This window comes from Melospiza georgiana, chromosome 6, assembly GCF_028018845.1.
Source record: "Melospiza georgiana isolate bMelGeo1 chromosome 6, bMelGeo1.pri, whole genome shotgun sequence".
Lineage (NCBI taxonomy): Eukaryota > Metazoa > Chordata > Aves > Passeriformes > Passerellidae > Melospiza > Melospiza georgiana.
The window spans coordinates 16707215-16722806 of NC_080435.1; the positions used below are offsets into that span (position 1 = coordinate 16707215).

At 42.9% G+C, this 15592-nt stretch overlaps 1 protein-coding gene across 2 annotated transcripts; it reads left to right on the forward strand.

The window, feature by feature from the left end:
- The first annotated feature begins 1144 nt into the window (after positions 1–1144).
- On the forward strand, positions 1145–15473 carry TPH1 (tryptophan hydroxylase 1). Of its 2 annotated transcripts, XM_058026215.1 has the most exons (11): positions 1145–1213; positions 4903–5040; positions 5988–6171; positions 7511–7611; positions 8287–8354; positions 9617–9813; positions 10295–10430; positions 10927–11053; positions 12151–12246; positions 12653–12786; positions 13136–15473. In XM_058026215.1, the coding sequence occupies exons 1-11, from the start codon at positions 1145–1147 to the stop codon at positions 13308–13310; spliced, it is 1425 nt and encodes a 474-aa protein (XP_057882198.1). In that variant the 3' UTR covers positions 13311–15473. The 2 variants fall into 2 exon arrangements, with proteins under 2 accessions (XP_057882198.1, XP_057882199.1); XM_058026216.1 differs by lacking the exon at positions 12653–12786 and having other exon boundaries at positions 1146–1213.
- Positions 15474–15592: the final 119 nt, after the last annotated feature.

The window sequence follows — 15592 nt, forward strand, 5'->3', positions numbered from 1 at the left end:
AGACAGAGATACGGGGAATGGGCACGGGGATTTTTCCAGACACTTGATTATATTCAAGTGAAACTAGCTGCTGCTGATTTTGAGCATTTCTTTGAAAGGTTTGTTTAAATAAACCATATAAAAAGGATCAGAGTCTTTGGTTTTGGACAGCTCAAATAGAAAATAATCAATCTCTCCTCCCCAAGAGACTCCTAACACCTCCAAGAGATTGTTCCCGGGGAACATTTGGCTTCTCCTGCTGTGGACCAAAGTCCCTTTATCTTAATGTTGCCAAGTTGAGATGAGACAGTGAGGACTGGAGTCAAAAAACCATGAGTTTTTATACTATAAACACACCTAGATATATGCAGAAAATAAATGACAACATAAATGATATCAAAAGATGTAGTTTTCTGCTAATAAAAAAGTAGTTACTCTTCCTGTATGCACAGGAGGTTTTGAGAAAAGATGGAATACGCTGCAATTTATTTTCACAGCAGAAATGCACTGCTGTTTTTAGTGAAGATCTCAATACATCTGCCCACCGTGTTTGGGACTTTGGGACTACAGCCTGCACTATGTGCTGTTGAGAATTTAGGATGTTGCTGAGTCTCCTGTAGCCTCAGCGGCCCCTTTGCTCAGAGCCGCTCTGCTACAGGCTCAGCCCTCACCACCTCTCATTTCTGATGCAGTTTGCCTTCCCTTCCCCACAGGCAGTGTACAGAGCATTTTACAGAGAGTGCACAAGTGTTTGGAAGCGTCTGTGTGGACACGGTGGAGGAGGACTCCCTCACCCAAATGCTCGCTGCCCTCAGCCCCGTGGTGTGTGAATTTATGTTACCTGCAGAACCCCTAGAGTCACCCGCACAAAGTCAGTGTCCTGTGACCCCTCTTGGGTGACCCTGTCCAGGTAACTCAGGAGGCGAAGAGCTTCTCCTTGTGCGGGTTTTTCCGGCTGCAGTGACGGGGAGCGGGTGCTGGCTGTGCCCGAGCATCGCTGCTCTGCAAACCGGGTCAGCATCGTGGAGGGGCCCAAGGCGCCCCTTTCCCAGCCGGGCCGGGCAGCGCCTCCCCCGCCTCCCCGCATCCCTCCCCTCGCTGGGGGGCGGCTCTCGGCCCTGCATAAAGCCGGCGGGGCCGGGCCCTTCCCTGAGCCTGCCCGGCCATGCACGCCGCGCCGCGCCGCGCCGGATCCCTGGAGGCGGCGCCGAGCCCGCGGGACCCCGGCAGGCAGGTGAGGAGCGGGATGGGCACGGGGAGTGCGGGATGGGCACAGGTGAGGAGCGGGGCGGGCTCGGGAGTGCGGGATAGGCACGGGGAGTGCGGGATGGGCACAGGTGAGGAGCGGGATGGGAACGGGGAGTGCGGGATGGGCACAGGCGAGGGGAGCAGGATGGGCACGGGGAGTGCGGGATGAACATAGATGAGGCGAACAGGATGGGCTCGGGGGGAGCGGGATGGGCACAGGTGAGGAGAGCAGGATGGGTACGGGGAGTGCAGGATGCACACAGGTGAGGCGAATAGGCTGGGCACAGGTGAGAGGAGCAGAATGGGCACGGGGAGTGCGGGGTGGGATCCTCGCTGCCCGGCCTCGGGGTCAGTCCCGGCTTGCGGAGTAAACGCCGTTTCTGTGGAGTCACAGCTCGGGCGCTTCGCTGTTGCAGTTCTCGGAAACTCGGGAGCTTTCTGGCCCCGGTTACTTGGAGAGCAGAAATTGGAGACCTGGGGTGCGGCTCCTCTGGCGTCGGTGGCAGCGTTCGGTGCCGCTGGGATTGGGATGGAGCTGCTGTTTTGGGATAAAAGAGGGAAAAAAAATCTCAAAGTGTAAATGTGAGCATATGAAATTAAGGTAGAGCAAAAGCAACTTTTGGTGTACCATTGCTTAAGAGACCGAGGGTGTGACATAGCTCAGAAGAACTCCTTTTATTTATAATATTCTCCATTATAGTGGGAATTTGCTTAGTGCATCAGAGATCAGATAGAAGCAGCACTGGCTGCAGTTACTGATACTGTGCAGTTGACAAAGTTTGTAAAATTCCTTGTGAAGACAAGAATGCTGACAGTAAAGTTTTACAAAAACATTGCTTTGCTGTATCCCTCAGATACCTGGAAGCCAAATAAGCTGCTCAGCACAGCTTTTGCTTTGGTGTCTGAGAGCTAAATCTTAGGAAGAACTTTGGTGTAGCTGGAAAATGAGATGTGATATCTAGTTGTGGTCACTCCTAATATCGTGTATTCACCCTTCCCTAGAAGTGTGTCAAAAGGACAGCAACAAAGTAAGCAGCTACTTAAAGGGAAGAGAATATAAAATCCCCACTGTCACTTTTTATTAATTGTGATTAATGCAAATCAGTATAAAACATTTTGAAAATAATTTTTCATCTTCAATTTATGAATTGAAATGAGATTTTTTTAAGGCAAATATGTTTGGATAATTTAAAATCCTGATTATCCATTAATATGAAGAATTAAAGCACAAAATATGCTCCCTTATATATCTTTCTCTCTGTGAACATCCTTTGGGGAGAGGGAGAAAGGAAAGATAATTGCTATGGGTCCTAAAAAGTGAAATCTTTAACTGAACAGCACCTAACTGTCTACATAAATAAAGGGCTTAGAATATCCCTGTGTTTGTCTATTTTCATCAAGACTGAGTCAGGCTGGTGGAAAATCAGTTAAAGATTTGCATCACTAATAAAAAACATCAGTGCAATATTAACTCCCCCTTCACCCTCCAAAAAGTTCAAATGTGTTACCATGCAAAGGAAAAGTTTCAGATTTTACTAGAGCTGGGTTGCTGAGTTACTGATAAAAATATCAGGTTAAAATATAAGGTTAAAATATAAGTGAAGTGCAGCCACAGGAGGAGAGGAATTGTTTCTGTGTTACCTTTTCTCCTGTTGCCTTGCACCCAAATGGTTGCTGCATTGGGTGATTGTCTTCATTTTTTAATTAAAGCAAAAGGTGAGCTTTGGTGTAGGGTTAAATATGTATATGGTGTGCATTTGGCATTGTAAGCATCACAATTTCTCTTTTCCAACTTATAATTCCTAAGTTAGAGGTCATTTCTAGAGCTTGATATAAGAACATTTTATGTTTTGTTGATTTTCTTCATTGATCTCTTAAACATATAACTTCATAGATGCTGTCACCTGATCCTAGACACAGTGTAAGTTGCAGCAGCAAAGCACAAAAGAAGAGCATTAGTTTTTGGTGCAGGTAGTCTGTCCCGGCTGTGCACCTCATAACACTGCCTGCAACTGCTCCAAATCTCAAAAAGGCTGATCCAGGCTGAAGTCAATGATCCTAGATGTGGAGTCAAGCCAACATGCTGCATATTAGCTTCTTCTATAAACCAGCCCTGCATTTATTGCCTTCAAAGACCACCACCTAACTACTTGTAGTGGAGACTTCTTTGCTTCTCCTACAGCAGCCCCATCTGAACAGGATTTGGCTCACACAAATGGCTCTCTGCACTTCAGAAAACAGCCCGTGACCTGTATGTAATCGTGGTGTTTGCAGCTTTTTATTTTCTATTTGAAGTGCCTGTGCTCAGTGCCTGTTCCTGGCTCTTGTAACAGTGATCTGACACTGGAGTGAGCTGGGAAACCTGCAGGCTGTTCAGCTGAACCCTGACTGGGCTTGCCAATTTCCAGCAGAACATTTGGTGTCAGGACTCAAGCTGATGGAGTTCATTGACTTTGGTGGATCAGAAACAGCGTGATGGTCTGACTCTGTTGTCCAGGCTCATCATATTGTGGCAACTCATTCGAAGTGGGAACCCAGTCAGAAATCCAAATATTTTCATTACATCGTTAAAGTTGGAGAGACTGTATAAGGGAATCAAAGGAACTGGTGCATGTTGTTTGCATTTTTATTTTGCTCTTTTCATTTCTGAAAATGTCTCAAGATAGTGATATCTTTAAAGTTGTGTCAGATCAAAAAAATAATTCCAAATAGCAATATTGTGCCTTCATTGTTCCTCTCCTCTTTCTTGCTGACTCATTCAGAAACCTCTCCTTTTATTCTTTCGTTTTTGCAAGGTTTGAAGACATATGAGGGATAGCCTCTGCTCATAAGCCTTGTGTTTTTTCTTTACTTTGTATTTTCCTTATTCTTTACTGTTTCAGTATTATCTCTTTTTATGGCCTGGCTACAGGTAGCTAAGAATATGATCTGTGATAGCTGCTGAGTTCCACACAGCCAGGAGTATGTTCACTAGTGAGGCACAAAACCACACGGTCTGACAGTGTGGGGTGTCTGAATTTTCAGTGTGTGATTTGGGTGACTGTGCCAAGGGTCTGACACATGAATTAAGGGACATGGCAGATGAAGCAGCTGGGCTGTGGTTGATCAGAGAGGGAATGTCTCTATAGCCAACATTCTGGTCGGCAAAACATTTTACCTCCTTAGGTTTGTCTCCTTGCCCTCTGAAAACAGTGTATTACAGTTATGTAACAAGAGAGTGATTTTCAGTTCTGATCTACTGAATCCTGATTCATCTTTTCCTACCTGTGTCCTGCGGGATTTGGATTATTCTCTTTGCCAGTGTTCACTGAACTTGCTAACAAGTGTTTTTGTTCAATGTACTATCTCTGCTGACATCTTATTGCTCCTCTTCCTCCCAGTGGCAATGCTAATTATAAACTATACACTGAAAACATTTTCTGCATCCTAGGGAATGAATAAAGATGTCCATAAAATCATTCAACTAAAAAAAAGATATCTTGGTATTTCAGTCTCTCACAAATTCTGTCTGTGGTGGCTAACTTTATTCCTGTTATTTCCTAATATTTGAATTCATAATTTTCCTTTTGTCGTTGATCCAAGCACAGCATTACCCAAGACACTCTGAAATGTAAAAACTTACACTTTTTGCACTTCTACTCATTCAAACAAACTTTTTTCTTTGTTTGCATCTAGTTAAATAAGTCAGCTTACATGATGATTGAAGATAACAAAGAGAATGAAGACCATGCATCTGAAAGAGGAAGGACAGCCATAATTTTTTCCTTGAAGAATGAAGTTGGAGGACTTGTGAAAGCATTAAAACTCTTTCAGGTATGTATTCTGTAATCTTATGATCATCACAGCAGCTCTCCATTTTTAAATTGTAAGGGTAGTTTTAGAGCACACAAGAATTGATTACATCCGTTTATTAAGGATGTGATTCTTAACCTGCTCCCATCTGGCACCCAAAATTACCCACAAAGGCAAATGTGTGCCTCAGAAATTAGATGATGGCTGGCTAAAACTCTTACCTGCACAGACTATACACTGAGAGAAGTTTGTCCTTTCCCCTCATGACAAGAGGATTGGCACTCAATGATTTTGCTGGGAATAAGAGGTGGTCTGAATGGCAGGTCTGATGGCAGGTAGACACTTGGGGTGTTGATTTTGCCCTTGCCACGCTGCCCAGGCAGACTGGAGGTGGCAGAGGAGCTGCACTTGCACAGCTGCTGGGCAGGTGCTGAGTGAGGAATATGTGCAGTGCCACTGTGCTCTGGAGTGTGGCTCTGCGTGCTTTAGCCTGGGGTTTTCTCAATGTTCCTAATATAAAACACATGATTAAATAATTCTTCAGATTAAAGAAAAGTTAAACTAATGCCCTGAAAACTACTGCTTTTAAATGCCTTGCTTGCTTGTGAGATAATTATATGGTGACTTGATTGGCATTTTGGTGAATTTGGCTAATCAGCTTCCTACGGGAAGCATAAAAGAAAAAGGTCCATGAATTCAAACTTCCTGACTGTGTCTTTATGTGCTTCCTGAATGTAAAAAAAACTGAAAGAACACAGGTTTGCTTTCATTTTCTTCTGAATAGAAAATCAAACCTTCGTCCCCCTCCAATAAGCAAATTGCTATCAAGAGATCCAATTAACTAAAATAGCTTCACAGAGGTGGTGAATAGTTCATGGCAGTAGCATATTAATTTGAAAAGCTATTTTAACTTTTTAGTCAATTGTTTTTAGCCTATCTCTTTGAGAACATTGCTTCTTACTAAACAGGAGAAGCATGTAAATCTGGTACACATTGAGTCACGGAAGTCCAAGAGACGAAATTCGGAGTTTGAGATCTTCGTGGACTGTGACAGTAACAGGGAACAGCTGAACGAGATTTTCCAGCTCCTGAAATCCCACGTCAACATCGTCTCTGTGAGCCCCACAGAGCATTTCAGTGTCCAGGAAGATGGTAGGTACAAAAGGCAGTGCAGATGAAAATGCATTTCCAGATGTGCTGGTTTGAAATCTTTTTATGGTTGTCCACACCTGCACTTGTGCTGTGTCTTCAGGCACCTGCTGCCAGGTACCTGTTTCTGTGCTATGTGTGAGTGTAGTCTGGCCTGAACCTGGGAGTTCAGGCTGTGTCAGGCTGTTACAAGTTGTGTGTCTGCTCTCTGTGCTCCTGTCCCTTCCCAGCACAGCCCAGCTGGCACCAGTAGGAGCTGTGCAGGCCAAAGCAGGCTGGCCTGTGGGCAAAGTCTGAGTGCAGGGCTCCAGTACACTACGATGGCAGAGGTGTGATACTGACAGGTCCCAGTTCAGTTCAGACACTGGGGAGAGCGCAGGATGGATTCTGCAATTTCCTCATTTAGTTCTTGATTTTGCTGTCTTTTTTACCCACTTTTAATCATAACTGGCCTCCTTATATTAGTACAACAGAGGTGCCCTTTACTTTTAGATAATACCTGTTGTGTTTTCACCTTTACTTTCAATTAAAGAGATGCCCAAAGTTCAGGGCAGCAGGAAAATGGTCCCATGTATTTTTCAGTCATTGTGCTTGGGAAGGAGAGATCTGGAGTTCTTGGATAAAATGGCTTTCTTTAGCCCTAAGTAAGGGGAAATTCAATCTAAACAGTCTCCTGACCTTTTTAAGTAAACTGAAGAGCATTGAGGCAGAAAAACAGTGTATTAACTGGTCTGCCAAGGGCTTGGCAAAAAACTCTCTTAGGGCAAAAATAACCCCAAAGTAGTTGGTAGCAAAACTGTAATGATGCTCCTGTCTCAGGCAGCAGGGCCTCCTGTTCGTCCTCTCCCTCATACCCTCAAGGCAAAGCTAGGTGCTTCCCATGTACATAACCATAGGGAAACATCCATTTCCCATGGTCAGTAAAATATGATGAGAGGGCTCTAACCTGCTCCCACTCTGCCCAGGGACCACAGACAAATCCCTTCTGTTCTCCTTTGCACCCTTTGTGCCCTACAAGATTGCCAGCAGCTGTACACAGGGAGACCTTGTTTCCATGGGATCCTCTGGATGCCACTCTAACTGCAGCAGAGAAACCCAGGCTGGCTGTCCTTCCCAGAGGCTCTGGGGCTGGCTGTGCTCTGCAGGCAGCCTGTGGCAGTGACTGAGGAGGAAGTGTGAGCTGGAGGCTGGTGCCAGATAGGCAGAGGCCTCCCTTGTCTTATTCATCCCCTTTAATTTACGGAGTGAGCTGTAACCGCCGTGGCCATCCTTGGAAACAGCGCTTCCTCCCTCGGTGTGCTGGGTGTTATTAATAACCCTGTGGATCCCATGCCTTCCCCAGGCATGGAGAACGTTCCCTGGTTTCCGAAGAAGATCTCAGACTTGGATAAGTGTGCAAACCGGGTGCTGATGTACGGCTCTGACTTGGATGCCGACCATCCCGTAAGTACTTTTCCCTTCCTACACCCAGTCCATAGCTGGAAACAATTCATGGAGCTGACCTAAAAAATTGCAGCTTTTCCTCCTCCCTTTCCTCTCTCTCAATGTGTCTCTGGAGGTCTGAGCACCTTCTCTTGGGGATTTCGTGTCTCTTTCTTTGCTCAGGGAAGACTGACTGAATTCAGTTCCTGTGCTTTTCTGCAGGGCTTACTCATGCAAGGACTCCAGGTCTGGGCCTTGAGTGGTCACATACACATTAAAGAAGCTAAAAGAAAGTTATTTTGAGGCAGGCTTTCTTCCTCTTCTTTCTTTCTTCCTTACTGGAGAAACCAAACTGGTATTTGGGCAGTGAAAATGGGCAATTTGTTCTGTAATTTTGAATAATCGTGCATGTAACAAACTTTGTATAAATACTGATACAACTAAAATGAATCCTTCTCTACAAAATATATAGTATTATAAATCAGCTGATTCCTATTTCGGAGTATTTGCTCAGTTCACATCTATTAAACATATCAGACTTCAGCTATGAGTTTCCTGCTCTCTCCTTTCACTCTTACACATCATACTTTTCTATTCCCCAATTGCAGAAATGTCAAGTGTTCTGTTTTAAATTGATTGATTTATTTATTATGGCTTGGAAACTCATTGAACTGTGTTTTCCTTTCTCCCCACCAGGGTTTCAAAGACAATGTTTATCGCAAGAGGCGAAAGTATTTTGCAGACCTGGCTATGAACTACAAACAGTAAGCTCGAATTCTTCCAGAAGAAGCCTTCTGGGTGCTTTGAAATAACAGCAGAGTGGGCTGGGAGGAGCTCACCTTCCTGGGCTCAGACCAGGCTGAGACATGCAGGCTGAGCTCAGGGATCAGAGCCAAGGAGGCGAAGGGAAGGGAGATGTGAGGCAAGATGAGAAGGTAGATCGAGGCAGCCCTGGTCAGTCTGAGGCTGTGCGGCTTGGCCAGATGCTCTGCAAAGGAGAGGGAGGGGAGGCAAATCCCAATGTACTGCCCAGTGACCACTGAGAGTAAACTTTCTGAGCAAATGTTAATACTTGAATTTTCTTTCCTGGTTCAAACTAGCATGTGTGATGTGTAGATAAGAAGTTTTCTGTGAAAAGAAATTCTAAGAGCTTCTGTCTTTAGAGATGCTTCTTGGCAGGGGGTGGAGCTCTTAAAGCAGTAAGAGATTCATAACCCAGAGGTGTAAATTCTTTCTAAACGTGATTTTCATGTGACCTGATTGAATTTTGGTGTCAAGTTCCTCAACTGAAAGTGACCTAGAAAGGTCTGTATTTAGAGTTCTATTGCACTGTGTGTTTAGTGCAACTGGTTACCACAGTCCCAAGCTGATTACTGTTAACCTGTTGTTGACAGAGATTCCCTTGGGAAAGCATTTTCCATGCCAGTTCCCTGGCTGACACTGGAAATGCAGTGTAATACTGGCCTTGCCATAATCCACTTTATCCAAGGTCCTGAGGACTAAATAGGAAAGAAGGACTAAAATTAATATGCTCAGACAGGCACTGGTCTCCTCTGCACAGAAACATAATTTTTACCTGATGTGTATATTTAGCTGCTGTCACACTATGTGTTGTTATTTTAGGAAAATCTCCTTTCTTAAAACAAATTAAAAGGGTAATGGAAAATAATTTCAGACTTAGAAATCCAACATGGAAAAGGATGTGTTATCAGCTCCTGAAGCTGTGAAGAGATAGTGTAGGTATTTTAAACCTTACTCTTGGCATTAAACAATTAAGAAACTGTTTACAGAACCAATGCTTTAAGTGAGATCAATGCCAAGATTCCTGACGACTGGTTAAAGTGAAAAAAAGGCAAGTCCTCAGACTAAAAGCTTTCCAGGACATATACCAGATCTCACTGTATTTGATAGAGTCTAATGGCAGGTGTCACAGTCATACAGGTATTAAATACTAGTAGTAGGTAAATTAGTCACCTCTTATTAGCCATTTTCTAAGGAGTGTCCTTTCTTCCTCTTCTCCTTGCAGTGGTGACCCAATTCCCAAGATTGAGTTCACTGAGGAGGAGATCAAGACTTGGGGGACTGTGTACCGAGAGCTGAACAATCTTTACCCAACTTATGCCTGCAGAGAGTACCTGAAAAACCTGCCCCTCCTCACCAAACACTGTGGGTACAGGGAAGACAATATTCCCCAGCTGGAAGATGTGTCTCGCTTCCTGAAAGGTAATCTGCTGGTTTCCTACAATTTTCTGGGTTTCAAAATAAACTGAGGTCCATTGCAAATCCCACCATTTTGTGGGCACAAGGAAACATTCTTGGCTTGTATTCATTGTATTGTATTCATTCTGGTCCTCTAAGAGGCCTTTTGGCCATCTGTGTTTTAATGTATTTGTCTTCAATGCAGGCAGTGACACTTGAGGGGCAGTGTCTGAAAAGATTGTTAGGATTGGCTAAGGAGATACCTGGCTGTATTGTTGAATCTAGGTATGGCATCCTAGGAAATCCATTCGCACAGAGATAGGGCCATTTAAAAAAATGTTTCTCAGACTCAAGCCTACGCCTAATTTTTCTAATTGTGCCTCATTTTCTCACATGCTTTTGAGCCAAGGTAGAGTTGTGTCTGTCACCTCAGCCCCAGCAGGAAAGCTGACAATGCTGTGCATCCTGAGCTAAACTAACATACAGCTTCTCTGGTCACTTTCAGAGCGCACAGGCTTCACCATTCGCCCCGTGGCTGGATATCTGTCACCCAGAGACTTCTTGGCAGGACTGGCATTCCGAGTTTTCCACTGCACTCAATATGTCAGACACAGCTCGGACCCTCTCTACACACCAGAGCCGTGAGTCATTTAATCTTGCGCTAGAATTTGTGAAAGAGTTTTGAATCTGACCTGCCCAGAGCCAAGTTACTTAAAAGCTCAAGAACACCAGCATAAAACTTATTTTTAAGGTGCTGAAGACTCAGCCTTCATGCTGAATGTAATGAATTTGCAGCATGCTGAATTGCCACCTTCCTAAGTGCAGTATTTTCAAAAGTGCAGCTTGCTATTGGAGATCTCTTAGTGATATCACTGTGTGCAGTTAGTTTAATATCTGGCTGCCCTACAAATGGGGAGCTCAGACCTTAATTTTAGGCACCTTCATTTGAAAATCTGATTTTATGCACTTTATATAGGGTTGGTATGATCTGCTCAGTTGCTTTCAGAGAAATGGGCAATGCTTTTAGTGTTTAAGTTTAAAGTTTAATGCAAGACATTGTATCTGTTCAGTGGTGCTGCTTTTTCACTTTGCCACAAAGACAAATCAGGAGATTTCTTGTTTTGTTTCTTTTTCCAGTGATACCTGCCATGAGCTCCTAGGCCATGTCCCTCTTTTGGCTGAACCCAGTTTTGCTCAGTTCTCCCAGGAAATTGGTCTTGCATCACTTGGGGCATCAGATGAGGCTGTCCAAAAACTGGCAACAGTGAGTGTTTGAACGCCTGGGGATTCCATCAAAACCTTTGTGCTTCACTAAGCTGATCCCATGCCATTGAATAAATTTGGAGGTTCATGTCAACGTTAGCCACACCAGCTGCTAGATCTTTGTGTTTCACTGGTCTCTGGATTGTAAAGCATGAAAAAATTTTCCATGCTAGGAAAAAAAAACCACTTTAAAGTTGATATGATTGGCATTTTTCTTCACTCCACTGTCAAGTAATGGTTCAGCTTCTAGTGGTAAATTACTTTTTGCAGACTGAAATTTTATGGTCTATCTCTTTCAGACAAAGTCTTCTTTCTTCTGGGAACATGATTCAATGATTTGAAAGTTCTATTTCTTTAATGTGTAGAATGAACTGAAATTATATGGTATTGAATGTGTTGAGTGCTAGCATTAGATACTTTTCAGTCAAGAAATTAAAATAATATAAACTAATTTTCTGGATATCAGTCTCTGGATGCCTTGGCAGGAGTATTTTAAGATTAAAAGTAGATTTTGATGAAAAATAATCTGTGCCAGTTATGCAAGAACTAGCTTGCTGATTTTAAAAATTTCTTTTTCCATGTCATGTGTAAAACTTGTACTACCTTCAGTGGGAGCAGAAATAAACCATCTATGAAAACAGTGTTCCTTCCTGTATAGCAGCAGAAATCCTGAAATTCAGCAAACAGAATGTCTTTAATTTTACAGCACACTAAGCAAATGAGAAACAAACTGCAGCGGGCTGTTCTCACTCACCTGACATCTGCTCTACCCAGTGATTGTTTTAAGCTGAGGCTGTGATTTCATGTCAGTATTTCTCAAAACAGATTTACACCTCAATGTTTGCACTGGCATTAGCATCTTCCAGCCCAGCTGGGTGATCTGTAACATCCACCTTTCTTATGAGAAGCATGCCATCCTGTGGTTCTTCATCCTGCCATCCTGGCTTTCCTCCTCTTTAAATGTCTCAGGATAACTGAGTGATAACTCTCTGATATTTGCAAATATTTGATGCTACCTACAAATAGAAACACTCCCATCTAGTTCACCACACCATCTTTGGTTAAGACTGAGTTGTTTTACTTCCTTCTGTGTTTCAGTGCTACTTCTTCACGGTAGAGTTTGGCTTGTGCAAGCAAGAGGGGCAGCTACGAGTTTACGGGGCTGGCTTGCTCTCTTCCATTAGCGAGCTCAAGGTAAGAATGGCTACTGCTTGCTTGCCTCTTTTCTTTGTGCCTCATTACCATTGCCACTGTTTCCCTCTGCTTTTTATGAAGTACAATTTCTTGATGTTACAGCCCAGGTAACTATTTTCAGATCAAAGCTTTGTTGGTTTAACCAGATTCTGAAAATATTGCTCATTTATACACACGCCTCGTGTCTGTGGAGTCCCTTTCCTCACCCAAACTGGCAGAATATGACTGTTTAGAATAATTCAGTTTGTTAGGCTTTAATCACTGTTCATCTGCAGATAAAAATTTCAAGATGAGATGCATTAAAATCATCTCACATAATCCTTTTTATTCACTTTATCACATGTCATCTTCCTCCTGGATTCTTTGGATGGTGATGCTCCTCTGACCCATGGTAACCCTTCACCAGCACTCACTCTCTGACAGCGCCAAAGTCAAACCTTTTGATCCAAAGGTCACCTGCAAGCAAGAATGTATCATTACAACTTTCCAGGAGGTTTACTTTGTTTCTGAAAGTTTTGAAGAAGCAAAGGAAAAGATGAGGTACTGATTCTGCTCCCCCTTCCCACCCCCCTTCTTTTTATAAAAGCAGATTTGGTTTTTTCTCTCTGTAGCAGCACGAAACCCTTTTAGTCTTATCACAGTTTTGTAACTATTTTTCACAGTAAAGGAGTTTTAGTTAGTATTTTCTTGGTCTTTCAGGTACTGGGTGGGAGGTATATAACAATTAGGACTATTTTAAAATACTTTAGAAAAGTGGGTATTGATACTGGCTGCATACAGAGAATGCATTTGTGGTTTATGTCTTGTTTATAACCCTCTTTGGGGTATAACACACTGTTTTTATCTTTTCTCTCTTTTTTTTTTTTTTTTTTTTTTTTAACCTGAATAGAGAGTTTGCAAAAACCATCAAGCGTCCCTTTGGGGTGAAGTACAACCCCTACACTCAGAGCGTGCAGGTCCTGAAGGACACGAAGAGCATCGCCAGCGTGGTGAACGAGCTGCGCCACGAGCTGGACATTGTCAGCGATGCCCTCAGCAAGATGGGCAAGCAGCTGGAAGTTTAACACCCTGCCAGCCCTGGGCTGCAAGCCAATCCTTCCCTTCCCCCACTGATTTCTTTCTAGGCATATAACGTGTTGCATGCAGAACTCGCTCCTTTGCACATGAAGAGTGAATGGCCCATAAGAATATAACAGTTTTATCTTGTTGCTGTCTGTAAATTTCCTCACATAAATGCATTCCTCCAACCCCCTTAGGCAAAAAAGGTCCAGAGTTGCCTTTTAGAAGCTTGTAGGGGAATGGAGAAATTGTTAGACTGGAGAAAAAGTGTGGTCTGTGGATCAGGGCTGGGATCAGATGCTGCAGGAGGTGGCTTATGAGGCAAAAATGGAGTAATTCACCCCAGAGAGAATTCAATTCCTGACTCCAGCAGTCTATGATACTGACTGTGTGGTGCTGAACACTTGGCAATGTAGAAGCTGTGGTAATTCAGTGTTTCAAAGACTGTGCTACTAAGTTTGAGACTTGAATGATTACAATGCAGGCATCAGGACACAAATAGCTGGAGGTTCTACACGATAAAAGGCAGGGGTCAAATCTTGCTTTCAAAGGGATTATTCTTGCCACAAAGAGTTGCAAATGCAATGTTTGGCATGCTTCTAGTATAAGGAGAGATACAGCTGTTGCATGAAATCCTAATTATGTTTATTTTAAGTGATTTGATATTGGCTTAGAGTCAGGATTTTTTTTGCTGTCCTTGATATTGCACCTGAGGGAAGTCCTTTCCTTACAGAGATACCATTTGCCTTTTTCCTGATTGAATTACTTTAGCAAAAAAATACAGCAAGCCATCAAGCATTGATTTAGAATAAAGCCCAAAACCATTTCCAAACTGCAGCTTCATATTCAAAATAGCTTAATTTGCTCTAAAATAACATCAAAGTTTAAAAAAAAACACCCAAAGCTCATAGACCAGTGTACTTTATGTAAAAATAAATATCTTGTTGATTGCTCAGTCACTTTTTTGACCTGCACAAGCTACACAAATATACATTTAGTTTCTTCATTATCTGACCTGAACACCTTCATTCCCTGTCTATCAAATTATAACTGAAAGGCCCAAGCATTTCATAGGAATTCTGTGGTTTTTAAGGCAAGAAACCACCGTGTAGTGTAAAGCATACCTGATCCCAAAGAGCACTTTAGAAGTGTAGGGAAGTAGTGTCCTGCTGAATTGTCTGCATTGCACAGTAGCAAATTGCCTGGGTCAAGGGTCCCACAGTTCCAAGCACCTTGCAGAGCTGGGCAACGCTTCTGCCACCCCTGTTCTGGCATGGACATGTGTGTAGGATGTGAGACATTCGAGGGGGGGATCTGTGATGCGCAGGGTGTATTTAACAGCACCCTAGGCACTGTTTTTTGTCATACATAGATCTTATCAGGAAATCCAGAAAATGTGCTGGAAGAATGATCTGAAATCTTGAATACACTGGAGACGGTGGTCTAGGATTTTGAGAACTTGAAAGGACTTTCATGAAACCTCTGTGCTTGAAAATTACCTTGAGTGTCATATGCTTTCTAGTTGGACACCTCTGCTCCATAAGCAATTGCCAGGCCAACCTTTCCAAGGATACTCACTGTTTAAATCAAGACTATATAGATTTTTCTGTGGCTATTAACCCACTATAACATTGTTTTAAAGAGCATTTAAGATGTAGAATTATGGTCTACAACATTTATGGCTTACATTGCACTTAATTTAAAAATAGGCTTAGGAACTTTGTCTTTCTAAAGAAGAAACCTTCCTCTAATTGAGTAGTAAGGGAGGATCTGTTTTGTCTGCTTCTGTGATAACAGTTAATATTCAGCTACAGTTTTAACCACACTGCATTTATGATGTTGTTGAAATATACATAGGTGTTACTTCCAGCCTTGTCTGAGCTATGTGTACGTTTCAAGTAGGAGTTCTTAAACTTGTTAAAGTAGCACCTACTTTCAAGTACTTTGTAAAACCAGCAGTTGTATCTTTATTTGCCTTTGTGTAGCAAAAGAAAAAGTAAACTGCTAGACATAATACCGAGACGATGCACTTCCACGGCACTAACAACGTGTGTGTTTGGCTTCGCCCCCCCCCAAACCTTCGCTGAAACCATGGTAATTTAAGTACTTTAAACCATTATGGAGGATTAAATGTCAACGAAATAAAGGAGTTGTGATAATTATCAGAACCACCAAGGTCCTTTACTTCGGCACCGTAGCAATAAGCACAGCAGGAAAGCTCATGTCTTTACTAACAATTTGCTGGGTGAAGGTGTGGGTGTTAACGCCAATGAAATGGGCACCAATG